The 26259-nt window shown below is 48.8% G+C and overlaps 2 protein-coding genes across 4 annotated transcripts in view; both read left to right on the forward strand.

Moving 5' to 3' along the window:
- SPMIP6 (sperm microtubule inner protein 6) overlaps window positions 1-2846 on the forward strand; it is a 28482-nt gene extending 25636 nt beyond the window's left edge. For all 3 annotated transcript variants that reach the window (XM_080973656.1, XM_080973658.1, XM_080973657.1), the window contains exon 7: window positions 2695-2846. In XM_080973656.1, the coding sequence (XP_080829782.1) occupies window positions 2695-2800 (106 nt within the window). In that variant the 3' untranslated portion in view covers window positions 2801-2846. The remainder of the gene's footprint in view (window positions 1-2694) is intronic.
- Window positions 2847-3744: 898 nt separating this feature from the next.
- The window catches only part of MYORG (myogenesis regulating glycosidase), a 31474-nt gene continuing 8959 nt past the window's right edge, over window positions 3745-26259 (forward strand). Inside the window, exon 1 of the mRNA XM_080973487.1 lies at window positions 3745-3885. The gene's annotated coding sequence lies outside the window, so the exon portion shown is untranslated. The remainder of the gene's footprint in view (window positions 3886-26259) is intronic.

Here is a 26259-nt window from a genome sequence, read left to right on the forward strand (position 1 = left end):
TGCATAGGCAAACTCCGGCCCTCCAGATGTTTGCGACTACAATTCCCATCATCCCTAGCTAACTGGACCAGTGGTCGGGGTGATGGGAATTGTAGTCCCAAACATCTGGAGGGCCGAAATTTTCCTATGCCTGCTGTAACCCAATTTTAAGGGAGCGGCTTATAGTCGGGTATTGTCTTTTTTTCTCCCCCCCCCCTTGAATTTTAAAGGTGTGGCTTATTTGTGGGTGCGGCTTATATTTGTGCCAATACGGTATATATCCACCTTTCCTTTTTCCTCCAGGGCCATTGGGGTGTTTTGGTGGTTCCAGATAAAACACCTATATGGATATAGCAGGACCACAACAGCAGTCAGGTGGTGGGCAAAGGGGCACAGCTACCAACTCTCAGCCCCAGGCCTTGGACATTTCCAGGTTTTGGATTCCTGTGATGTTGGAGCACTCTCAAGAGAAGCCAGATTAGGATAAAGGCCTTGATTAGGATAAAGATTCATTCTAAAGTTCACAGGATCCATAGATGGTTTGTTTACTGAAGGCACTTCTAACCTGCCCTTTAAGCATAAAACAGGCCAGCAACAAAAGTTAAAAATTAAAAAGAAAAGAGCAGGGAGAAGGAGGCTAGAGGCTGCTGCTCACATTGCCATCTTGACACTTTAACCCCGTTTAACCAAAGACGTTTCTCAGTGCAGCTTACAGAAATAATCAGTGCTAAGTAGTCCCTCTCCTCCAACTCATACTCTAAAAAGACATGGCGAAAAAGGGGAAAGGGAGGTGAAGGAAGATGCTTGCATGTATCTTGTGGGTCTCCATCCTAAGTTTTTCCTTGGTTGCACTCACAAAGACATAGCACACAAGGAAAAAGGTAGAGGAGGGAAGATATATCTTGTCGAGCTCCACCTTAAGCTTTTTCCTTGTTGCACTCATAATGTTCCCGCTTCTGAGAGGCCCTTCTTATTATTCATCCTCTCCTGGAGCTCTGCCCTGTGACTTCCCTGTACTAGTCAGTTTGCCTTCCACGTCTTGCAGAGCTTTCAGCGAGATGATCGCAATTGTGGCGTAAATTCTGAGCTTGGGTTGGCAGTTCTGAGTGCACGTCTGATTTCAGTATTTGCGTTTCCAAAAGTGTAGCAGTAAAATAACAAACCTCCAGGGGCGTGGAAATGTAGAGCGTCAAGAAAGTGATGTCATAGCTTTGCGAAAGCTGAGCTGGTCCAAGTGTGAGCAATTGCCTGGTTAGATAAAGTCTGCTTAACAGCCCCCCCCCCCCCCGCCCCCATGCCTCCTTGGATTCAACGATGGAAGTAAAACTGAATGTGCCAAAAGAAGCACGTTCAAACTGCGCTCGAGAGGAACACAGATTCCACCCCCACAGATGCAAATCAGTCCTACTTATGGAAAAAGGGAGTGTCTTGTGCAAAATTGCTCCGTTTGTGTGCCGACACCGGTCTGGAATCTGGAATCCTGTGCCAGAAGGAGAGGGGAACAGTCTAGAAGGGCCAGGAAGGAAGGAAGGAAGGAAGGAAGGAAGGAAGGAAGGAAGGAGGAAAAGTGGTCCTTCAGAAATGAGTCATGGGCATAATTGGCTCTTTAGGTTGTTTCTACTATCTCAGCCAGCATCAAGGAAATAACGTTGAAGACAACGCAGAAATAGTGCTTAACCTCAGTTAAACTTTCATATCTGGTGGTACCTTGGTTTACAACCATAATCCATTCCGGAGGTCCGGTTGTAAACCAAAGCAGGTTGTAACCCAAGGCGCGCTTTCGCCAATGGCGCAAAAAAAATGGGTTGTACTTTTTTAAAAAATGGGTTGTAGTCCAAAAAAAGGGACACGCACTTCCGGGTTTGACATGGTTGTAATCCAAAACGGTTGTAATCCAAAGCGGTTGCAAACGGTATACATTAAAAAATAATTCACCAAAGTGCTGGTGCAAGGGAGAAAGAGGCAGCTGTATGGGCTGTTGTGGTGGACATGCCCAAAGGTAGTAACTTTTGGCCAAGTGCTTAATGATATAAGTAAAATTACACATTTAATAGGTGAAAACTTGAATGCTTGGGACATGAGAGCATGCTTGGCGTATCGCTCTTATGGAAAAATGGGCTTACAAATCACGACTCGCAAGAGGAACAAAGCACAAATATACCTTTGCGGGAGAAGGGGGACTCTTCTTTGGGTTTCCAAAATCTCCAGAAAACCAAAGACCAGTTTCGAAGGTTTATAGAGGTTTACTGTTATAAGTCGTGGTGCACATATGGGAATACAAGTTTTCATAATGAAATTTTGTGCTTCTCCGGGCAAATAAAGAAAGTTTTTTTAAAAAGTTAGTTATAAAATATTTTAAATAAATAAGTAAGTGTGCATCACTACCACCTAAGTACAATGGAGACAGCTTGGGAGGCCCCTTACTGAAATAGTGTGAGAGAGAAATATGTCTGCATATTTCCTGCATTGCAGGGGGTTGGACTAGATGACCTGTGGGGTCCCTTCTCTACAATTCTGATTCTACATGTGGTGAGTGTGCATGTGGTCTGTAGGTGTGCTGTATGGGGTTGTGTATCTCATATGTGGCCCATTGAGTTGTGTCTGACCAGCAATGGGACCCATGGGTCAAAAAGACACACACAAAATTGCAGTCTGCAAATCAAAGTCATGTTCTGCTCCGTGTAAAATCTTTTATTCTTTCTCTCTCCCTGCCAGGTGGGATACAAGCCATTTTAAGAAGGCTGGAGGGGCACAGAGGGACAGCTTTATCATTCATCCTGAATTTGTTTCGGAATCATTCCCCCATCCACCGTGTTGGTAGTAGAGAGTTGAGACAGGCTGCCATTAAAATTGCCGCTGGTGACTAACTGCGCCTCCGTCCCTTCCTTGGCCTCACAGAGTTCCTCCTTTCACTTGTTGTTGTTTAGTCATTTAGTCGTGTCCACCTTTTCGTGACCCCATGGACCAGAGCACATCAGGCACTCCTGTCTTCCACTGCCTCCCACAGTTTGGTCAAACTCATGCTGGTAGCTTCAAGAACACCGTCCAACCATCTCGTCCTCCGTCATCCCCTTCTCCTTGTGCCCTCCATCTTTCCCAACATCAGGGTCTTTTCCAGGGAGTCTTCTCTTCTCCTGAGGTGGCCAAAGTCTTGGAGCCTCAGCTTCAGGATCTGTCCTTCCAGTGAGCACTCAGGGCTGATTTCCTTCAGAATGGAGAGGTTTGATCTTCTTGCAGTCCATGGGACTCTCAAGAGTCTCCTCCAGCACCATAATTCAAAAGCATCCATTCTTCGGCGATCAGCCTTCTTTATGGTCCAGCTCTCACTTCCATACATCACTACTGGGAAAACCATAGCTTTTACTAGTCGGACCTTTGACGGCAAGGTGATGTCTCTGCTTTTTAAGATGCTGTCTAGGTTTGTCGTTGCTTTTCTCCCAAGAAGAAGAAAACTCCACTCATAGAGTCTCTGCTGGACCGCATTCCCAAAAAGCAACGGGGACCCTGAGCGTGAGCGCTTGAATCCCCTGGACTCTCGCCTCGCTCGGAGACCAGGCTGGCTTGCAACGGGAGGGGATCTTGGATCTGCAAGAGATCCTGCAAGAGCAACTCCAAAGCAGCCGCCGCTGCGCTTTCTTGGCGCTCGCCTGCTTGCAGCTGGGGCCGGCGGAGAGGCGAGGCGCGGAGGCGGCAGCGGCGGCGCGCACGGGATCCTCCTCGGGGGCTGCTCCTCCCCTTGGCAAACTACATCTCCCAGACTCCTCTGCCCTCCCTCTTCCCTCTCTCTCCCCCCTCCTCCTCCTCACACCTGAAGAGCAGCCCGGCGGCGGCGGCAGGAGCAGCGGCAGCACCAAGTCAGCAGCCCCGCGGCAGAGGCACCTCTTGCGCCGGGGACCCCGGACGGAGGTGGGCAAGGCGCGCGCGTGTGCAGGGGGGTGGCCGCCGGCTCCGGGTTTGCAGGCGCCTCGGGGCGGCGGCTGGGCCGACCTCGGCTGCCCTCCCTTCTTCCCATGGCCCGATAGGGGACGCGTAAACAAGCAGGAGCAGCGCCTCCCAGCTTCCCCATCCCGGGCCCACTTGGCAAGGCTGACAGCGCCCTCCCCCACCCCGGGTGGGGGTGCAGGGGGAGGTGGGGGCTGCTCTCTCCCTGGCCACATCCTGACACGGGTCTGGGTCCTGCCCTCTCTCTCCCCGGTTGCCAGCGCGCGTGCTGAATCTCCAAGCGCTCCGCCTGACAGGCTCGCTTTGCAAAACGCTCGGCGGCTGCAGGTCGAAGTTGAAACTTCTGGCCTGTTGCAAGAGTTGGGGGGGGGGGTGTTGTTGTCGCTCTTGCAGAGCCAGAGGGAGGGAGGGAGGTTTGGAGGCAGCCCGATTTGGGAGTGGGGGGCGAGAGGTCTTTTCTGCCTCTTTGCAATTCGGTGGGGGGGTTGCCTGGAAAGTTGCACCCACAACACACCCACACCCCGTTCCTTCTCTGAAGTGTTTGCAACCAACAAACCCCCTGCCCGGATGAAGGCGCACTCTGTGACCCCCATAAATAGCGTGCCTTCCCTCTTGCCCAGAGCCGGAGAAGGAAAGGGGGAGGGGGCGTAGCCAAAGGGTGCCGGATCAGCTGTTTCCCAGCGCGCAGCCCCTTCCCTGAGTCTTCTCCCTCGCTCCTTCCACCTCCCTCCCCGCCTTCTTAGCTGTTGACTTTGGTCGAGCCGAGGGAGAAGCTGTTGATCCTCTAGTTAATAGATAATACGCCCAAGTTCTTCGTGGAACATTAAACTCTTGTTTCCTTGCAGCCGCGGGCGGGGGGGGGGGTCCCTGCCACGTTATCCGGCAAACCCCAAACTGGTTCCCGAAGGCAGATCTCCAGCGACGCAGGCTGGATGCTCCTTGCTTGCGTGTGGGTTCACGAATCCCGGGATTAATATTGCCTCCTGTTAGTTTTGGTGTGCGTTTTTTGTGTACAGCAAGTCACCTCTGCCTGTCACTGCAGCGTGCATCTGTTGCGTCCTTGGAGAGCGGCCAGGGAGCCATGGGAACCTGTCAAATTATGTGTCATTCTAACCCAGTTTGCCTCGTGCTCTGACTGGTGGCTGCTCTCCTGGGTCTCCACTTCCTACTTGTTCCTCTTGACTAGAGATGCCAGCGGTAGCCCTATGCCAAGTCAGGCTTTTCATCTACTCTACCTACCGCAGTAGAGACGCGGGTGGCGCTGTGGGTTAAACCACAGAGCCTAGGACTTGCCGATCAGAAGGTCGGTGGTTCGAATCCCCGTGATGGGGTGAGCTCCCATTGCTCGGTCCCAGCTCCTGCCCACCTAGCAGTTCGAAAGCACGTCAAAGTGCAAGTAGATAAATAGGTACCACTCCAGCGGGAAGGTAAACGGCGTTTCCATGCACTGCTCTGGTTCGCCAGAAGCGGCTTAGTCCTGCTGGCCACATGACCCGGAAGCTGAACGCCGGCTCCCTCGGCCAATAAAGCGAGATGAGCACCGCAACCCCAGAGTCGGTCACGACTGGACCTAATGGTCAGGGGTCCCTTTACCTTTACCTACCTCAGTGCTGTCTGCACGGACTGGCAACAGCTCTCCAGGGTGTGAGGCAGGGAGCCTCTCCTAGCCCTACCCGGAGTTTCCGGGATTTGAACCTGAGACCTTCTACAGGCTAAGCGGATGCTCTACCGCTGAGCTACGCCCCTTCACCTGTATGCCTGCAGCCACAGAGCTACAGTCACTCTGGGGGGTGGTGTGAATGTAGAAGTGGGCAGGAGGAGAAGGGGAAAATTCCCATTCCGGAGGCAGGTTCAGTTCTGCCAGTGAAATTTGCCCTTGAATAAGAAATGACACTTTATATTTTAAAATCATGGAATTGTAGAGTTGGAAGGGACCACGAGGGTCATCTATTCCAACCCCTTGCAGTGCAGGAATCTTTTGCCCAACGTTGGACTCGAACCCACGGCCCTGCATTTAAGATTCTCGTGCTCTCCAAACTGAGCCATCCCAGAAGGTGATGTCTTGTCTGCCTGTCTCATTTCTGGATTACTTAAGGAAAGGTGAACGGATATTATAGTGTTTATCTTTTCCTTTCTAGTGATTTGACAGGGAAATACCAGCCCCACCCTCCCCATCAGAGGCAGAAGCAACACACACACACACACACACACACACAATTTTTCTCCTAGTCCCTAACTAGCAGGAAAAGAAAAGTGTCCTGGTCTAGTTTTGGCTTTTCAAACTTAGCAGTAAAGTCTAAAAGTAGGGAAGGAATCTGTCAGGTGCTTCACAAGGCAAAACTCTGCTTTTGCTTAAATGCAACGAACAAAGCATCTCCCCTTCTTTTCCCCCTGTCCCTGGGTCTGTAGGGGGCGGGATTGTGGAGAGAGACTGAACACAGACACAACTTGTGTGTGTGTGTGGTGGAGCCACCCTGGAAACAGCAGCACTGTGTTCAATTTAAATGTATCTCTTTCTTTAGGGCTCAGCCGTGGGGTGGTGATGGTGCAAGTTTGATGCATAGCACTGACTGGCTAGTGCCTGTAACATCATCAAGAAACTGCTCCCTCCCCTGAGCAGTTCCGCAGTTTGAAAAAGCTTCCTTTTGAAAAATACACATGAACAGTCAAATGCCTTAATGTTCCTGCAGAGTTTAAAACTGAAACTGCAGATAGGCAGCTGGCCTGAATCATGAGAGAGGAAGCAAAACTGACAGAAGGCTCTGATTTGCCCCAGCAAATGAATGTTTATAATTTCGGTTGCAAAGCCGGGCGGAAGCTGAGCAGTCCCTGTGGTGGCTTAATTTTTTAAATATCAGTTCCTGCCTTTCTAAACAGTTCAGGGTGGTTTTTACCCCTTGCTGCCTTTCAGATGCATCTTTTCTGGGGAAGAGGAAAAAGTACAACCAAGATAAAACTGACAGTGTAAATGCATATTAATAGTGCGCTTAAAACAAACACGCACACTCAGATTACTATTTTTAAAGTTGCCATAATGAATGGAAATAAACAGCTGCTGTACTAAAAAATGAGGGGTTCTCATTTTAAGCCTCATCAGGGCTAAGTGGCCTTCCTAAATCTGTTCCCTCGTTCCCAAAAGTGCCTCTGCAAAGTGAGAAGCCTCTGCTTGACTGTAGCAGCTAGTGGTTCCAGCAGCCACCCACACAGAGCGCCCTTCCAACCCTCTCCCTCTGCTGTCTTTCCATCAGCCACATGCTCTGGTAGCGCCTGCCTGTTCTTGCAGGAGAGGAATATGGCAGTCAAAGGCACCGCGATTCCTTTGGCTGGTTTTTGCCAAGAAAACAGTCAGAGGTAGTACGGGGGTGGGGGGGATGACTGAGCCAAGGGAGCAGTGGCAGCACTGAAAGAAGGCAGGATGGGAGTGGGTTATTGCATGTGTCTGTGACAGCTGTCAGGCCAACTGGGCTGCTACAGTCACCCGGAGACTTCTGGCTGTTTGTGGCCCTCATTCACAGGCTCCTGCGCACGTACCAGTTCTGCGATTCTGACAAGAGAACCCTTGAGGCTGTGCACACTTTCCGAGGTGTAAGCTCCTTTGAATTCAACGAGACTTTCTTCCATGTAAACATGTCCAGGGTTGCGCTGACAGCCCAATTTTGCAGGCTGTCTGTTGTTATTTAGTCGTGCCCAACTCTTTGTGACCCCCTGGACCAGAGCACGCCAGGCCCTCCTGTCTTCCACTGCCTCCTACAGTTTGGTCAAGCTCATGCTGGTAGCTTCGAGAACACTGTCCCACCATCTCATCCTCTGTCGTCCCCTTCTCCTTGTGCCCTCCATCTTTCCCAACATCAGGGTCTTTTCCAGGGAGTCTTCTCTTCTCCTGAGGTGGCCAAAGTATTGGAGCCTCAGCTTCAGGATCTGTCATTCCACTGAGCACTCAGGGCTGATTTCCTTCGGAATGGAGAGGTTTGATCTTCTTGCAGTCCATGCGACTCTCAAGAGTCTCCTCCAGCACCAGAATCCAAAAGCATCAATTCTTCGGCGATCAGCCTTCTTTATGGTCCAGCTCTCACTTCCATACATCACTACTGGGAAAACCAGAGCTTTAACTATACAGACCTTCCCTTCTCATGAGGTGGCCAAAGTATTGGAGCCTCAGCTTCACGATCTGTCTTTCCAGTGAACTCTCAGGGCTGATTTCCTTAAGAATGAATAGGCTGTCTATAAGTGGGTAAATGTTTTTAATGGATAACACACAAACAGGTATGATCAGCTGGGAACATCTGCTCCACGAGGCTCACCGAAATGAATGGGGCAGTGCTGTAGGATGGAAATACATGCTCATTTTATGCAGGATCTTAGGGCGAGCGGTTCTCTTCAGACTCTTGTTTTTTTTTCTAATTAGGCGTCCTGAATGTCAAATGACTGTAATGCTTTTTAAGAGGCGGGCTGTGTTGCTTAGAAGAAGCCCTCCAATTTCCCCATCTGCCGTTCTCTCTTCCCCTCCATCTCCCAAGTCTGTAATTCAAGGAACAAAGTGAGCAAAGGTTTGTGTACATCAGCCTCCCACAAGCTGGTGCCCTCCAGAGATTTTGTGCTTCTGCAGAGCACCATCTTGGGGAAAGCTGATGTGCAGAATGCATTTACCGTATTTTTCGCTCTATAGGACGTACTTTTTCCCCTCCAAAAATTAAGGGGAAATGTGTGTGCGTCCTATGGAGCGAATGCAGGCTCCTTGGCTTCAGCGATAGCAATGCGAAGCCTCCGAAGCGCAGAGGGAGCGCTCCCTCCATGCTCCAGAGACTTTGCGTTGCTTTCACTGAAGCCTGGAGAGCGAGAGGGGTCGGTGCGCACTGACCCCTCTCGCTCCCCAGGCTTCAGGCAGCTATCTGCAAACCTTCGGAGCGCACCCCCAGCCCCGCAAGCTGCGGGAGCGGCGGCAAGGCTGCACACAACTTTGCCGCCGCTCCTGGACCTGTTCTGGGGGCTGGGGTCGGGGGAAGCTTGGGCTTCTCCTGCCCCAGCCCCAGCCCCACGGCTAAAAACGAAGCCAAGACAGCGCACGGGATCCATTCCGCTCGCTGTCTTGGCTTCTGCCAAAGGCGCACGCAGCCTCTCCGGCTGGAGAGGTTGTGCGCGGCTAAAGAGGAAGCCAAGACAGCCAGCAGGATGGATCCCGCTCGCTGTCTTGGCTTCTTTGCTCTTTGGGGCTGGGGGGGGTAATTTTTTTTCCTTTATTTCCCCCCCTAAAAACTAGGTGCGCCCTATGGTCCAGTGCGCCTTATGGAGCGAAAAATACGGCACCTCATTTGATCCAAGCAAGAATAGGCGAGACTTGACTGTCTCTTTCTGGATCAGGAACAGAAGCCTCAAGACTCCTGTTCTGGCTCTGGTTCTGCCCTCTACCAAAGAGGTTAGGGTCAGATCAGTGTGGATTAGGAATTAGACTTGGATCATCAGGGAAATGTGGGTCCAAGGCCCATCACTGCGAATGGAGATGGAGATTTTGCAGGAAGTTAATGAAGCTATGCAGGGCTGCTAAGACTCCCCAACAGTTTGACACCTGCTCTGGGCTCTGAGCTGCCCTAGGAATCAGCCTGGCATTTCTGAGCAATTTGACAGCAACCATGAGGACTAGCCCCTTGGTTTGAAAACACTTCCTCAGCAGGAGACCCACAGGGCACAGCTATTTCCCGCTGCCTCTTCAATCAAGCTAAGCAGTTGTGATTTAAGGCAGAGGGTTTTCTTTTAAGATGTGCAGGAAGCAAACTATCAGATTGTTGATAGAATCATAGAATTGTGGAGATGGAAGGGACTCAAAAGGTCGTTCTAGTTTAACCCCCTTGCAGTGCGGGACTCACACAGTTAAAGAATCATATACTGTGGTACCTTGGTTTAAGAACAGCTTAGTTTATGAACAACTTGGATTAAGAACGCTGCAAACCCGGAAGTAGGTGTTTTGGTTTGTGAATTTGCCTTGGAAGCAGAACATGTTGCGCTTCCTATTGAGTGTAAATTGAGTTCCCCGCTGCCATGGGAAAGCACACCTTGGTTTAAGAACGCTTTGGTTTAAGAACGGACTTGTGTGGCGAGTTCCCGACACCCCCCCCAGGTGGAAATAATGACGCATGACACAATTATAAAGGTTAAATGGGCTAAATAAGGCCACGGCTTTATTGGTTACAGGTGATGAGCGGTATTGGCTTAGGTATTGGTCCTAACCGACTATATCTGACTTCAGCCCGTCCACTTGAGGTCCGGGAAAGGTTAACCACCAGTGGGGGGAGTCCTGCTGATGCACATCAACTAGGAACCCCCTGGGGTCACAGCTAGGGGGCGTGCCTCAGGCCCTCACCTCCCCAGGCTTCGGACAGGGCCACGCCCCCCAGAATCCTTTATTGGACTACCCTTCAATATGTGGGGCAGGTGGTGGCGCTTCCTCCCCTCTTCCATCTACAGAGCAATACCAAGGCCTAACCGCCAATACCCAGAAAGTTGTGACGATCTGCTACGAGGTGGGCGAAAACCAAGTGGCTGGTGCCAATTTGCCAAGTGGAAAAATTCCTACCAGGCCCCCCAACCAAGGTCCATAGCAAGGTCAGGGAACAAAAACCTTATAGGGTGGGAGGGTGGGAAACAGGAACAGCTGGCAGGTGGGGAAAGAGGGAGATCCCCACCACATCCTGCCTTTATAGGGCAGGCCACGCCCCCGACCCAGCCGATTGGCCAGCCAGGGGGTGACACGTCTGGGAATCCCCCCAATCACAGGGGTGACACGGCTGGGAATCCCCCCAATTGCATGGGGCTGGCCTCCACCCGCCATGTGAAGCCCGCAACCCCACTTCCTCCTTAAGGCGGAAGTGGCTTTCCGGAACGGATTGAGTTTGTAAACCGAGGTACCACTGTATATCATTTTGGGGCAGCTGATGTCTGAAGCCTTCAGGGCAGGACATTCTAGCTATGTGCTTAGAACAAGTCTTCAGACCTAGTAAATTCAATACAGCCTCACCGTTGAAGTAGGGGAGCCCCCCAAGGGCACCAAAGAGCTTCCTCTTGTTTAATTTTTGCTACCCGCCTTGGGCTGCAACACTGGAGAAATCTGGCTAGCCATGGCACCTGTGGGCTGGGTTATATTATATTAATTGTATTTATTTATTGCATTTATATCCATCCTTTTTCTCCAAGGAGCTCCAAGTGATGTAACTGGTTTTCTCCCTCCTCATTTAATCCCCACAACAACCTTGTGAGGTAGGTCAGACTGGCCCAAGGTCACCCAGTGAGTTTCAGGGCTAAGTGAGGATTCGAACCCTGGACTCCCGGGTCCTAGTCCAACACTCTAACCGCTACACCTCACTGCTCCAGCAGCTTGATGAGTCACGGGTTGTCCAGGTCTCCCAACTCTGTCAAGATGGGCACAGAAAGTGTTAACAGGGTCAGGTTTAAGGTGCTGGTTTTGACCTTTAAAGCCCAATGCAGCCTAGGACCCATGTACCTAGAATCATAGAATCATAGAACCATAGAGTTGGAAGAGACCACAAGGGCCATTGAGTCCAACCCCCTGCCAAGCAGGAAACACCTTCAGAGCACTCCTGACATATGGTTGTCAAGCCTCTGCTTAAAGACCTCCAAAGAAGGAGACTCCACCACACTCCTTGGCAGCAAATTCCACTGTCGAACAGCTCTTACTGTCAGGAAGTTCTTCCTAATGTTTAGGTGGAATCTTCTTTCTTGTAGTTTGGATCCATTGCTCCGTGTCCGCTTCTCTGGAGCAGCAGAAAACAACCTTTCTCCCTCCTCTATGTGACATCCTTTTATATATTTGAACATGGCTATCATATCACCCCTTAACCTCCTCTTCTCCAGGCTAAACATGCCCAGCTCCCTTAGCCATTCCTCATAAGGCATCGTTTCCAGGCCTTTGACCATTTTGGTTGCCCTCCTCTGGACACGTTCCAGTTTGTCAGTGTCCTTCTTGAACTGTGGTGCCCAGAACTGGACACAGTACTCCAGGTGAGGTCTGACCAGAGCAGAATACAGTGGCACTATTACTTCCCTTGATCTAGATGCTATACTCCTATTGATGCAGCCCAGAATTGCATTGGCTTTTTTAGCTGCCGCGTCACACTGTTGGCTCATGTCAAGTTTGTGGTCAACCAAGACTCCTAGATCCTTTTCACATGTACTGCTCTCAAGCCAGGTGTCACCCATCTTGTATTTGTGCCTCTCATTTTTTTTGCCCAAGTGCAATACTTTACATTTCTCCCTGTTAAAATTCATCTTGTTTGTTTTGGCCCAGTTCTCTAATCTGTCAAGGTCGTTTTGAAGTGTGATCCTGTCCTCTGGGGTGTTAGCCACCCCTCCCAGTTTGGTGTCATCTGCAAATTTGATCAGGATGCCCTTGAGTGCATCATCCAAGTCGTTGATAAAGATGTTGAATAAGACCGGGCCCAAGACAGAACCCTGTGGCACCCCACTAGTCACTCTTCTACCTACCTACGGGACCGCCTCTCCTGGTACGCCCCGCAGAGGACCTTAAGGTCCACAAATGACAACATTTTGGAGGTCCCAAGTCGCAAGGTGGTTAGATTGGTCTCAACCAGGGCCAGGGCCTTTTCAGTACTGGCCCCGACTTGGTGGAACGCTCTGTCACAAGAGACTAGGGCCCTGCGGGACTTGACATCTTTCCGCAGGGCCTGCAAGACAGAGCTGTTCCACCTGGCCTTTGGTTTGGACTCAGTCTGACCCTTATGTTTCCCTCCCCTTATGGTCTTGATCTATCGGCTACTTTTAAAATGAGGCTGCATTTTAAATTGCATTTTAACCTGTAATTAAATTGGTTTCCTCCCCGTATTGTGTTTTTAGTGTGATTTTATTGGTGTTAGCCGCCCTGAGCCCAGCTCTGGCCAGGGAGGGTAGGGTATAAATAAAATTTATTATTATTATTATTATTATTATTATTATTTATTAGCAAGCTTGGAAAATGGGAAGCGTTTCTGTCTTCGGCGATGGGAGGAAAGGTCACCTCAAATCTTTGATTCGGTCACCTTGCTGCTAGGAACGCAGAATATTGGCTGCTGAGGTTGCTTCTCTCTCAGTGCAGGGGTGCTGATTACTTCTCCCTCTTACAGTGTGCAAATGAGACAAATGAGACCTCCTAATCTGCTTTGTCCTGCTTTGTTATAGAACAGCATTTGCTGCGGAGTTCGTGTGGTGTGAACACACCGCCTGGCTGTGTTGTCTGCCCAAATCATAAATCGTAGAGCTAGCTGTCGATCTGGACGGGAGCTAGCTGTCGATCTGGACGGGACCCAAATGGTCATACAGTCACAATAATCACAACTAAATAATAATTCAGGCGCGATTTATTGTTCCTTACAGAAGCTCTGCATCTTTTTGGGGAAGGGGGGAGCAGAAAGAGAGGGGTTTATTTGGTAAGCATGTATTTTTAAAGCACATCCTTAAGGTAATGAATAATTTGACCTTCAGTTACACATATTTGAGTATAACATGTTCTGAACCCAGAAGATGATCTGGCCACCACACCAGCCTCAATTGGTCGTGCCTCCCTGCCTGCCTTCTTCCTGGTCTGCCCTGCAGAGGACCTTAAGGTCCATGAATAATCATAGTTTAGAGGTCCCGGGCCCTAAGGAAGTCAGACTATCCTCCACCAGGGCCAGGGCCTTCTCAGTGATGGCTCCAACCTGGTGGAAAGCTCTATCCCATGAGACCAGGGCCCTGCAGGATTTCACTTCCTTCCGTAGGGCCAGTAAGACAGAGCTATTCCGCCTGGCTTTCAATTTGAACTTAGCCTGATCTTTTATTCCCCTTCGTTCCCTCCCTCTCCCCTTTTTATGAAGATCACCTGCTCTGGGATCCCACAGCTAATTCTCCCCTGGTCTCCTCGCTGGCCCAAGTAGGACTAATTTAGCCAGCTAGCCCTGGTGAACATCTAATGTTTATTGGACGGATTTCCCCCCTAAATTGATTTTTGAATTCTGAATTTACTGTTATGCACATTTTATACTGTATTTTATGCTGTTTTTTTGTTGCATCAATTAAATGTTTTAAATTTGTTGTTAGCCGCCCTGAGTCCGGTTTTCTGAACCAGGAAGGACAGGGTATAAATAAAAATTTATTATTATTATTCTTCACAGAATTGTAGATTTATATACAGTGCTACCTCGGGTTACAGACACTTCAGGTTACATACGCTTCAGGTTACAGACTCCGCTAACCCAGAAATATTACCTCAGGTTAAGAACTTTGCTTCAGGACGAGAACAGAAATTGTGCTCCGGCGGCGGAGCAGCAGCAGGAGGCCCCATTAGCTAAAGTGGTGCTTGAGGTTAAGAACAGTTTCAGGTTAAGAATGGACCTCCAGAACAAATTAAGTACTTAACCCGAGGTACCACTGTAGTTGGAAGAACCTCGAGTGTCATCTAGTCCAACCCGCTGCAATGCAGGAATCTCAGCTAAGCATCCCTGACTTTTGGCCATCCAGCCTCTGTTTTAAAACCTCCAAGGAGGGAGAGTCCACCAGCTCCCAAGGGAGACCGTTCTGGCAGCTCTTACTGCCAGAAAGTTTTTTCCGTGTGCTTAGTCAGAATCTCATTTCTTGTCATTTGAATCCATTGGTTTGGGTCCTGCCCTTCAGAGCAGCAGAAAACAAGCCGGCTCCAACTTCCATGGGACAGCCCTTCAGATATTTGAAGATGGTTCTCATATCTCCTTTCAGTCTCCCCTTTTCCAGGCTAATATACCCAGTTCCTTCAACCGCTCCTCATAAGGCCTGGTTTCCAGACCCTTGATCATCTTGGTCACCCTCCTCACTTCCCTGCTCGAAACGCGGGAGCTCTGCTGTCAGTCAGCGCCGACAACCCTGAGCGAGATGGCTCAATAGTCTGACTCAGTACAGTGGACGCTCGGGTTGCGAACGTGATCCATGTGCGTTGCATCTGTGCACGCGCAGGTTGCGATTAGGCGCTTCTGTGCATGCGCAAAGCGCGATTTAGCGCTTCTGCACATGCGTGACCACCGAAACCCAGAAGTAACCCATTCTAGTACTTCTGGGTTTCGGCAGTCCGTAACCAGGAAAAAACGCAACCTGAAGCAGCTGTAACCTGAGGTATGACTGTACAAGGCATCTTCCTTCATTCCTTTCCCCATGGCCTACACAGCATACCCTCCAACATTTCTCTGATGAAAATAGGGGTCTTATTCTATTCTTCTATTATTATTATTATTATTATTATTATTATTATTATTATTATTATACCCCACCCATCTCACTAGCCACTCTGGGCGGTTTCTGACACATATAAAAACATAATAAAACATAAACATTAAAGAATTTCCCTCTACGGGGCTGCCTTCAGATGCATTCTAAAGGTTGTATAGTTATGTATCTCCTTGGCTCGGGAGTTGCATAACTCCATACCCTCCATCATTTCTCCACGGAAAATAGGGACATCACGGTTCGAATCCCCATGACGGGGTGAGCTCCTGTTGCTCGGTCCCTGCTCCTGCAAACCTAGCAGTTCGAAAGCACGTCAAAGTGCAAGTAGATAAATAGGTACCGCTCCGGTGGGAAGGTAAATGGCGTTTCTGTGCGCTGCTCTGGTTCGCCAAAAGCGGCTTAGTCATGCTGGCCACATGACCCGGAAGCTGTATGCCGGCTCCCTTGGCCAATAAAGCAAGATGAGTGCTGCAACCCCAGGGTCGGTCACGACTGGACCTAATGGTCAGGGGTCCCTTTACTTTTAAGCAGAAGGTAGGTGATCTTGTGCCCCTGGCAGAACTGTCCAGATTGCGCCCCCTAGCCACTTCTTTCTGCGTCTCCTCCATTCAATTCACCCTCAATTAAAAACCTTTTCTTATGAGCCAATAATCAATATTTTTATTTATAGACATATTTATGGACACATTTTTAGCCGATTTTGCACACACACCCCTCGCCTGCCCCCTGGCGGGGGCCCATCTCACCACCCTGTATCTACGGTCCTGATCCTAAGGAAAAGCGGGACATTCTTGGATCACATCAGAAACTGGGGGACAAGTTCTGTAAATACAGGACTGTCCCAGGAAAATAGGGACACATGGAGGGTCAGTTCTTGCCCAGATGTTTTAAAAGGCTGCAGAATGCAAATCCCGCTGGTGGGATAAAGGATGCAGATCGCTGCCTGACCCCGAGCGCGTGGTTCATGTTGGTGCTGAGCCATTGGTTTCCTTGGTGCTGAGAGCGGCCAGCATGGGGATCTGTGAGTGAGAAAGGCCTTTGCCATCGGTCAGGTGCAGCTGGGCTTTGTTTAAAGCCACCTGACACCTGATCTACCGAGGTTTATCTGCTGCAGGCCTGCTTGGGGTCCTGCCAACTCGTGGCAGTTCAACACACACACACACACCCTTGGCAGCTGCCTGGGAAAATGAGAGGCTCTGTGGATCTGGATCCCACAAGTGGAATGTTAGCCAGGCGTATTTTTAAACGTGGTTTCAAAGACGCAGAGGCAGCAGACTGCAGTTGCGAGCCAAGTTACACCCAGAAGCCTGAGAGGGGCAGGGTGGCGCTGAGAGGGGCAGGCGCAGAGCCAAGTCAATTATTTCCTTTATTGCGTTCCGTAAAATTTATACACCAGTCTTTTTGCATTCTTATTTCATGTTATAATGTACAGTGGGCACTCAGGTTGCAGATGTGATCTGTGCGAGATGCACGTTCGCAACCCGCAGCGGCACATCTGCACTTCTGCGCATGCGCAGCCACCAAAACCCAGAAGTAACCCGTTCCGGGGTTTTCCTTCACACCCTCTGCCAAGGACCCACAGATCTTGGGGCTTAGAGCAGGATGGGAAACCTGTGACACACACACACACACCCCCCCCCCGATGTTGCTGGACTCCAAATCCCATCAGCCCAAACCAGCATGGGAATGATGGGAGTCGTAATTCAGCAATAGCTATCAGGCCAAATGTTCTCCACTCCTGGCCTAGAGCTTTCCCAGGAGGTGGACAGGTGCTCATCAGGACAGGCCCCTCCACCTGAGTCAAATCCTCACTTCTGTGCAAAGCCCTGACTCTCCCTGCCCCACTGCAAACATCTCTCATTAAACATTTGCAGTGTCACGCTCAGAACTTCACGGCAGGATCAGGACACCTAGAGATGCTTCCACCTGGATAGACCTTAACCTGCCTTGCCTGTCTCACTTGAGGTTTAATTGGAAGGTAAATGGAGAGGGGTGATTCGAACTGCCGACCTTCTGATGGGCAAGCCCTAGGCTCTGTGGTTTAACCCACAGCGCCACCCGCGTCCCATTTGTGTTCTGTACCGTCTTGCTATTTTACGCAACATCTGGGGGGCTGCAGCTGGAGGTGAAGTAAGGACTTGCAAGAAACTGGATCTGAGGGGGAAATAATAGCCCAAATTGGTTTGCGTTGTCATGCCTGACCTTGCTGATGGATCTGCTGTGCTAAATGCCTGTCCCTGGCGTTGGGTAATCAGCGCTAAATCTGATGTGGCTACCGGTGACTCTCTTTGCAATCTGATGAAGGAGCCTCATCTCGCCTAGGAAAGGTCAAGCCGCAATGAATTCGTTTCCAGGCTCTTTGTCTATCTGTCTCTCTCTTCCGCACCTGCCGGCACACCCAGCAAACGCTCCAAACAAAGCAGAAAAGAAGTCAGGTGAAAAATAGCCCGCCGAGGCTCTGATAACGTTTATTTTTTGCAGGACATGTTGGACAAAGGCAGCAGCAAAAAGGGCAAGGAAGGGCACTGGCGGAGACAAATTCGGTCTGTGCACAGCAAACGCATTGGCAGTCTTCGGGGATAACATAGGCATGTGTCTCCTCTGCCCATTTCCCCTCCTCTCCTGTAGAGCTTTACTGGGGGCTGTTGGGCCTCTGCAGGGAGATTAACTTGACTCATGCAGGTACAGTTTTTCATGATCCAGTTTCATGATCCGTGCGCCAGTTTCAAGCTGTTCTGCAGGGCCAGCTATCCTGTTAGGCAAAGTGAGGCAGATATGGGAACATGGCCGAGGCAGCCACCAGGCCATTACTAAGGCTGGGTGATATAATAATAATAATAATAATAATAATAATAATAATAATAATAATTTATTATTTGTACCCTGCCCATCTGGCTGGGTTTTCCCAGCCACTCTGGGCAGCTTCCAACAAAGACCAAAAATACACTAAAATGTCACACATTAAAAACTTCCCTGAACAGGGCTGCCTTCAGATTTCTTCTGAATGTCAGGTAGTTGTTTATCTCTTTGACATCTGGTGGGAGGGTGTTTCACAGGGTGGGCGCCACTACCAAGAAGGCCCTCTGCCCGGATCCCTGTAGCTCTGCTTCTCGCAATGAGGGAACCTCCAGAAGGCCCTCAGCGCTGGACCTCAGTGTCCGGGCAGAATGATATATATTGATATATCGTCCAAAACTGGTTTTAAGTCCATATCGTATATCGGTTTTGTAGCTTTTGACCTGGAAATATATCACAAATCGTATATGTGTGCTATGCAAAAATCACAACATGGGGAAAACTGTGAAGCCAGCCAGTTCCTCTGCATAGTTCCATCCTTATTTCAGACATTGTGATTTATCAGGATATTGTGATGTTTAGCTGGTGCTATATCACAGTGTTGAAAAACCAGATATCACCCAGCCCTGGCTATTGCCCTCTGCCGAAGGCAGAGATGACAGACAGACAGACAGACAGACAGACTTAGTTGGTCTATAAGGTGCTACTGGACAATTTTTTTTATTATTATTTTTTATATATTTTTTACTGCGTCGGACTAACACGGCTACCTACCTGAATTTAGAGACAAACAGACAGACAGACAGATTACTCTAGATTGTCACTATTTGCTAATGAGAAAAACCCTGGAAAGTCACTCCCAGTCAAAGGATAAAATAACCTGGGGCAGATGGACAAACAGTCGGACGTGATATAAGGCATCTTCCTATTCTGGGTTTGCAAAAGATGGAGCCAGGGTTTCCGTAGAGGGGCAAAAAATAGTGTTTAGAATTGTTGTATAAACTGGCCACCATGCAGAATATTGACAAGTGTTTGATCTGTGGTTGCAGCCATTCACCAAAGGCTTCGTTTTATTTATTTATTTATAAATAATTTTTAAATTATTTTCCTTATACATACTTTTACAATACAATACATTAAATCACATAAATACTTTTAGCTCTGCCAAGCTGGCGACTTCCCTCCATCCCTTCAGCGGGTATCTCTTATTTTCTTATATCATGTATTCTCCTTTTTAACCTTATATCTGTCGTACATTGTAAGAGCTATTTCAATCCTGCCAGTGTTTTTAGAGTTTTACAATCATCCTTTATATACACCATAAATTTACTCCAACTTTCTTGAAACCTCTGATCGTCCTGATCCCGAATTCTTCCCATCAGTTTGGCGCTAGCTCCGCCAAACTCATCATTTTCGTCTAGCACTCCGCAATAGTAGGAATTTCTTGCAATTTCCAGTTTGGGGCAAGCATGTTTCTTGCCATAGGCTTCGTTTTAATGTTGTTGTTGTTGTTGTTGTTGTTGTTGTTGTTGTTTAGTCGTTTAGTCGTGTCCGCCTCTTCATGACCCCATGGACCAGAGCACGCCAGGCACTCCTGTCTTCCACTGCCTCCCGCAGTTTCGTCAAACTCATGCTGGTAGCTTCACGAACACTGTCCAACCATCTCATCCTCTGCCATCCCCTTCTCCTTGTGCCCTCCATCTTTCCCAACATCAGGGTCTTTTCCAGGGAGTCTTCTCTTCTCATGAGGTGGCCAAAGTCTTGGAGCCTCAGCTTCAGGATCTATCCTTCCAGTGAGCGCTCAGGGCTGATTTCCTTCAGAATGGAGAGGTTTGATCTTCTTGCAGTCCATGGGACTCTCAAGAGTCTCCTCCAGCACCAGAATTCAAAAGCTTCCATTCTTCGGCGATCAGCCTTCTTTATAGTCCAGCTTTCATTATATATCATTTTAATAGCCAGCCCCTTCTCAGACACCCTGCATGTTCCCTGTTGCTGGAATCTGAAATGGCTTCTGTACAGCAAAATCCTTGGCAGTTTCAAAGCCAGCCGATGCCAGACTCCACTGGGGCACCAGTCTCTGTCTTAGGCTGAATTTGCTTGCAAAGCCTGTCCTGTCCGTTGCCTTCCCTTCAGAGCTCTGGGTCTTTCACACTCACAAAGAAAACATCGCCCAGCTGGCAAGCGTGGTGCAGAAATTTGCCTGCAGCTGTTTTAACTGAAATCGACGTGCTGGGAGGCAGGAGCGATGATCTCTCTCTCTCTCTCTCTCTCTCTCTCTCTGCACATGCAAGTGGGGTCAGGATGAGGCCTCGGCTTCCCCAAACAGCATATAATTAGCTACCAAGAAGGAGAGCCAATCAAAGGCCCCTTCCCGGATAACCAGATTTGAGCAGGCAACAATTGCCGTGCAATAGAAAATAAATGCTTTGTTATTAAAACTGCAATATAATAATAATAATAATAATAATAATAATAATAATAATAATAATAATTTTATTTATATCCCACCCTCCCCAGCCGAAGCCGGGCTCAGGGCGGCTAACAACAATAAAATAATACAAAATTCTAAAATCATTTCATTATAAAATTAATTCAAATCAAATTAATGGCAACCATTGGGCTAGAGTTCTGTGAAGATTGCCAAAGGAGGGAGTCAGGCTGTGCCCTAGCCAAAGGCTTGGTGGAACAGCTCTGTCTTGCAAGCCCTGCGGAACTTCTGTGCATGCGCAAAGTGCGGTTTAGCGCTTCTGCGCATGCACGGAAACCCAGAAGTAACTGTTCCAGTACTTCCAGGTTCGGCATGGTGCACAACCCGAAATCACACAACCCGAAGCATCTGTAACCCGAGGTATGACTGTATAATTTCAGTTCTGGAAAGGAACCTCAGGTTACATACACTTCAGGTTACAGACGCTTCAGGTTACAGACTCTGCTAACCCAGAAATATTACCTCGGATGAAGAACTTTGCTTCAGGATGAGAACAGAAATTGTGCTCCGGTGGCAGTGGGAGGCCCCATTATCTAAAGTGGTGCTTCAGGTTAAGAACAGTTTCAGGTTAAGAACAGACCTCCAGAACGAATTAAGTTCTTAACCCGAGGTACCACTGTATAGATATAGATATAAAATTTATTACATATAGAAGAATACAAATGTTTGAGAGATGTAGAAACGAACAGGGGCTTGACTGTTTGACATCATTTGTGCCGCAACTTACGAAAACGATGGAGAGCAGAGGGGTTGAAAACAATGCCACGAATAGTAAGATCGGGATTGCACAGAAGCACAATGGAGCAGTCGATAATAAGTCCTGGAATACGGCCAAATCCAGGCAAAACCATACTTTGCAAGAACCTGACAACCGTGTCTTTTGATATATATCTGGAACGACCACCGTGTAGCTACATAGGTTTGTCTTTGCACTTGGAAACTCGTAAATAATGGGTTTTTCGGATATTGCAATAAATAGGACCTTCTTCGAACCAGGTATTATGAAGAGGAAAGGGCAAGTTAGTCCTCCATCCCTGGGCAACAGTTAGTTGAGCAAATCAATTATAAGGCGGCAAACAAATAAATTATAAGATCAGTATTATCACTGGGGATGATGGACAGCAAATGGAGTTGAGGATTTTCTGAATCTCATGCAGCCAAGAGAACACAGTCTGTCTGCAGCTGCCCGATTCTGATGACAGCTCATTTATTGTGGCAAACTAGTATGGAAAGCCCTGGCAAGAGCTCATGTCAAACTGTGTCTCTCGCCCTTGGATACGGGAAACTCAGTTGCTCCTAAGTGCATTCTAGCCTGCAGCCCAACTCAGCCAGCTTCTGATGCTACAGCCTGTTAGAAGTCCCTCTTGGATTCTTCCAGCTCCCTCTCCTAATCACAAGATTCTTTGTTGCTCTTGTTACGAAACACATGAGCTTCTGGCAGAGGCGGTTGCGTTGCTGGCACAGGGCAAAGGCAGCGCAAGGAACTTTGTAGCTGGAGGCCTGAGGACTAGGATGAGGCAGACCAGAAACCTGTCTGCACCCAAAACAAATTCTGGAATATCCTCTTGCCGCCTCCTTTGCAGCCTTCCTTGTCTGACTTGATGTACTGTTGCAAACATACAGTACTTGAGGAGTTAATTTCTGAGCAATGCGAACAGAGCAGAATGTGGAGAGAGAAGAGCGAGCCAGAGGCTGGGTCTAGACATATCAAAAAAGATTTTCAGAGAAATGTGTGGTAAATTTAAATAGGGAAAACAGGTAGAGAAAAACAGGACGCCACAGCACCATCTGGTGGCACAATGTTATATCGCATATACAACACATATAAATTGCTTTTTCATTAGCAATCTAACTGAGTCCAGAGGTGCAGAATAACAGCTCATTTCTCGGGGGGGGGGGGTTAATGTAACATGGTAGCTTGAGTGTCAGGGAAGAAGTCCTGGATTCAAATCTTCATTAAATCACAGAACTGTAGAGTTGGAAGGGACACAAAAGAATCGCTCTGTTTAAAAACCTCCAAGGAAGGAGAGTCCATCACTTTCCAAGGGAGTCCATTCCACTGCTGAACAGCTCTTAGCATCAGAGTGTTCTTCCTAATGTTTAGTCAGAATCTCCTTTCTCGTAATTTGAATCTATTGGTTTGGGTCCTGCCCTCTGGGGTGGCAGAAAACAAGCTTGCTCCCTCTTTGATGGGGAAGCGCTTCTGATATTTGAAATCTTACCCAGGCCGTGAGTTTGCTAGGAACCCTATTCTTGCAGCCTGACAACTCTCTTGCCAGCATCATCATTGCTGTTGCTTATGGTTATTAATTATTGCAATATATTTCTGCCTTTGATAAAAACAAAAATACACCCAAGAAATTCAGTAGAAGCAAGCAGGCGCTGTAAAGCACCCGTATTAAATGAGGCCAGAAACTAAAAACAATATTTGGCAAATCCAGAGAGACACAAAGTTCTGAAAAGCCCACAGGAATAGTCCAGCCTGGCGATGGAGCCTGGTCTTCCTTGCTGGGGAGACCCTATACTTTGGCTTTCATAAGTTTGAGCAGAGTGGGCTGGATTTACTGGATTTTTCGCTCTATAGGACGCACTTTTCCCCCTCCAAAAATTAAGGGGAAATGTGTGTGCGTTCTATGAAGCGAATGCAGGCTCCTTGGCTTCAGCGATAGTAACGCAAAGCCTCCGAAGCGCAGAGGGAGCGCTCCCTCCGTGCTCCGGAGGCTTCGCGTTGCTTTCGCTGAAGCCTGGAGAGTGAGAGGGGTCGGTGCGCACCAACCCCTCTCGCTCTCCAGGCTTCAGGGATAGCCGCCTGAAGCCTTTGGAGTGCAGCGGGACCTCGCGCTGCGCTCCGAAGGCTTTGGGTTCCTTTTCTGAAGCCGAGAGCTGCGCAGCGCCCCTTCAGTGAAGCGGGAGGAGAAATGGAAGGGGCTCCGTTTCTCCTGCCGCTTCGCTGAAGGGGCGCTGAGCGGGGGGGGGGTTCTTGTTCTCCCCCTCTAAAACAAGTTGTGTCCTATGGTCGGGTGCATCCTATAGAGTGAAAAATATGGTAAGTTTGGTGTCCTTTCTCTAACCTTCAATCCTGTCCTACATCTGCTCAGACCTTCCATAGCTCGTCTCCTTTTGAACTGCTTGCAATGGGATGAAAACCAAACGTTTTGACTTCCCTGCCCTGGTTGCAAGGACCCAGCACCGACGCTTTTGTGTCACCCCCTAGAAAACCAGCCTTCCTCTTTTGCTTAATGTGACTTCGATTTCTAGATGAAACAGGAAAAGCTCGGCTGCAACGGGAGGGAAATGATATTTTTAGTAATCTTGTTTTTCTCCCAGGATACACTGCCATAGAAAAGAAAGGGGGGGAATGTGCAATTTTTTTATGGACTTGAAAAGAAGCTGCCTGTGAGAGACTTTGTCAGTGGAGGCGTAAATATATTAATAACCCACCGGGCATCGCTGTCATATTTGTTTTCAAGCATCTATCGTTCCTGAAGAAGAGAAATGATGCACAGGAGTGGAGGGGGACAAGGACGATGAGTAAGAGGATGCTATATTAGATGATCCATCCATTTAATCGGGGGAGGGGAGGGTGTGAATCTGTGGCTCTCCCTGATCTCGTTGGACTACCAAGTCTCATCCTCTCTGACCATTGGACATGCTGGCTGGGACTGATCTGAACAGGGAGGCCAACAACATCTAAAGGTTCTTCATCCCTGGTTTTAATTAGCCGTGGAATCTTTTGTCCATTTAAAGTGGTGCTCCCTATTAACCAGGCAGCTGGCTTTGGAAAAAAATTGGGTCGTATCCAATGTTTTGCAGGGTTTGGAATAAATGACCTTCGGGGGGTCTTTTCCAACTCTGCAATTCTGTGTTGTTCAGCTGATGGGCCAGTATGCGATATGATACGATAATCTTTATTGTCATTGTCCCATACAGAACAACGAAATTGAAAAAATCTACATCAGACATTCAAAAACTAACAAGCCTGTTATCCCAGCTGGTGAGCCCCCTAAAAACTCTGATACCCCATAATTAAATACAGTATACTCCCATAGAGACTACCATAAAGGTAAAGGGACCCCTGACCATTAGGTCCAGTCGTGGCCGACTCTGGGGTTGCGGCACTCATCTCGCTTTATTGGCTGAGGGCCGGCTGAGAGCCGGCGTACAGCTTCCGGGTCATGTGGCCAGCATGACTAAGCTGCTTCTGGCGAACCAGAGCAGCGCACGGAAACGCCGTTTACCTTCCCGCCGGAGCAGTACCTATTTATCTACTTGCACTTTGATGTGCTTTTGAACTGCTAGGTTGGCAGGAGCAGGGACCGAGCAACAGGAGCTCACCCCGTCGGGGGGATTCGAACCGCCGACCTTCTGTTCGGCAAGTCCTGGGCTCTGTGGTTTAACCCACAGCGCCACCCGCTACCTTACACTGCGTTTAAAACCAAAATCGCATTTGGATAGAAACTGTTTCCCAGGTGGCTGGTCCTACTCTTTATAACCCTGTACCTTCTTCCAGAAGGCAGAAGCTGAAAGAGATCATTTTCCGGGGTGCGCACTATCCTGCGCTATCTCTGCAGCTTTCTTATGGCACCTGGAAGCGTAGATTTGATCCAAGGTGGGAAGATTACCCCCAATTATTCTCTCCGCAGTCTTTACAACCCTGGACAGCATTGTTTTTTCCCTGACCGTGCAGCTCCCAAACCACACACACCAGACAGTATACGATGGATGGGAAAGGAGAAGTCTATCAGTGGCCACTAACCACGATGCCTCTGTTCTGCCTCCACTGTCGAAGGCAGCATGTGACGTGGGCCTTTTGGCTCCTGCAGAAACTGGCGTGAGTTGGCACCCCTAGACTCTAGAGGAGGAAGCAGAAGGAACAGATGGAGGAGCCAGCAGAGATGGGGGGAAGAAGGCCTTCCCTTCTGTCTCTAGGTGTCAGAGAGGAGGAAGGAAGCCTTCTGGCCTCATCGGGGAGAGGGGAAGGATGTGGACCAGCCAGAAGGTGAGGCTGAACAGGAGGAGGGTCATTGGAGCTGGAGGCAGAGGGGCAGGACACAGTCTCATTGCCAAAGGACTCCTTGTCAAGCTTTGTGGATAGGATTGTTGGTATTTTGCTGTAATTTGGTGAAAAGAAAAATACTTGACTATAGAAAAGGAGAATTCCCTGGATGCCTAGATCCAGGTTTGGGGCAAGTCCAGCCTTGGTCCAGTATACCTGAAGTAGCGTCTCCACCCCCATCGTTCTGCCCGGACACTGAGGTCCAGCGCCGAGGGCCTTCTGGCAGTTCCCTCATTGCAAGAAGCCAAGTTACAGGGAACCAGGCAGAGGGCCTTCTCGGTGGTGGCACCCGCCCTGTGGAACGCCCTCCCATCAGTTGTCAAAGAGATAAACAACTACCAGACTTTTAGAAGACATCTGAAGGCAGCCCTGTTTAGAGAAGCTTTTAATGTTTAACAGACCACTGTATTTTAATACTTTGTTGGAAGCCGCCCAGGGTGGCTGGGGAGACCCTGCCAAATGGGTGGGGTATAAATAAATTATTATTATTATTATTATTATTATTATTATTATTATTATTATTTTAGTAGTAGTAGTAGTAGTAGTAGTAGTACTCTTTGGTGAGAGAGCCCCAGCAGATACTTAAAGTCACAAAATATGCAGCAAAGTAAAGCTTGGAAATATTTTCTGCCAGACCTTTAAAATAGCCCCTTCTAAGCGGCTTCCAGAGTTCCCCGTTCCCCTTAGCATAGGCAGATTGCGGTTGCACATTTGATACGTAAAAAATGGTTTACTTACAGAGCCTTCAAATATCAAATTCATG

The sequence above is a fragment of the Podarcis pityusensis genome, assembly GCF_964106645.2.
Source record: "Podarcis pityusensis genome assembly, chromosome: 11".
Lineage (NCBI taxonomy): Eukaryota > Metazoa > Chordata > Lepidosauria > Squamata > Lacertidae > Podarcis > Podarcis pityusensis.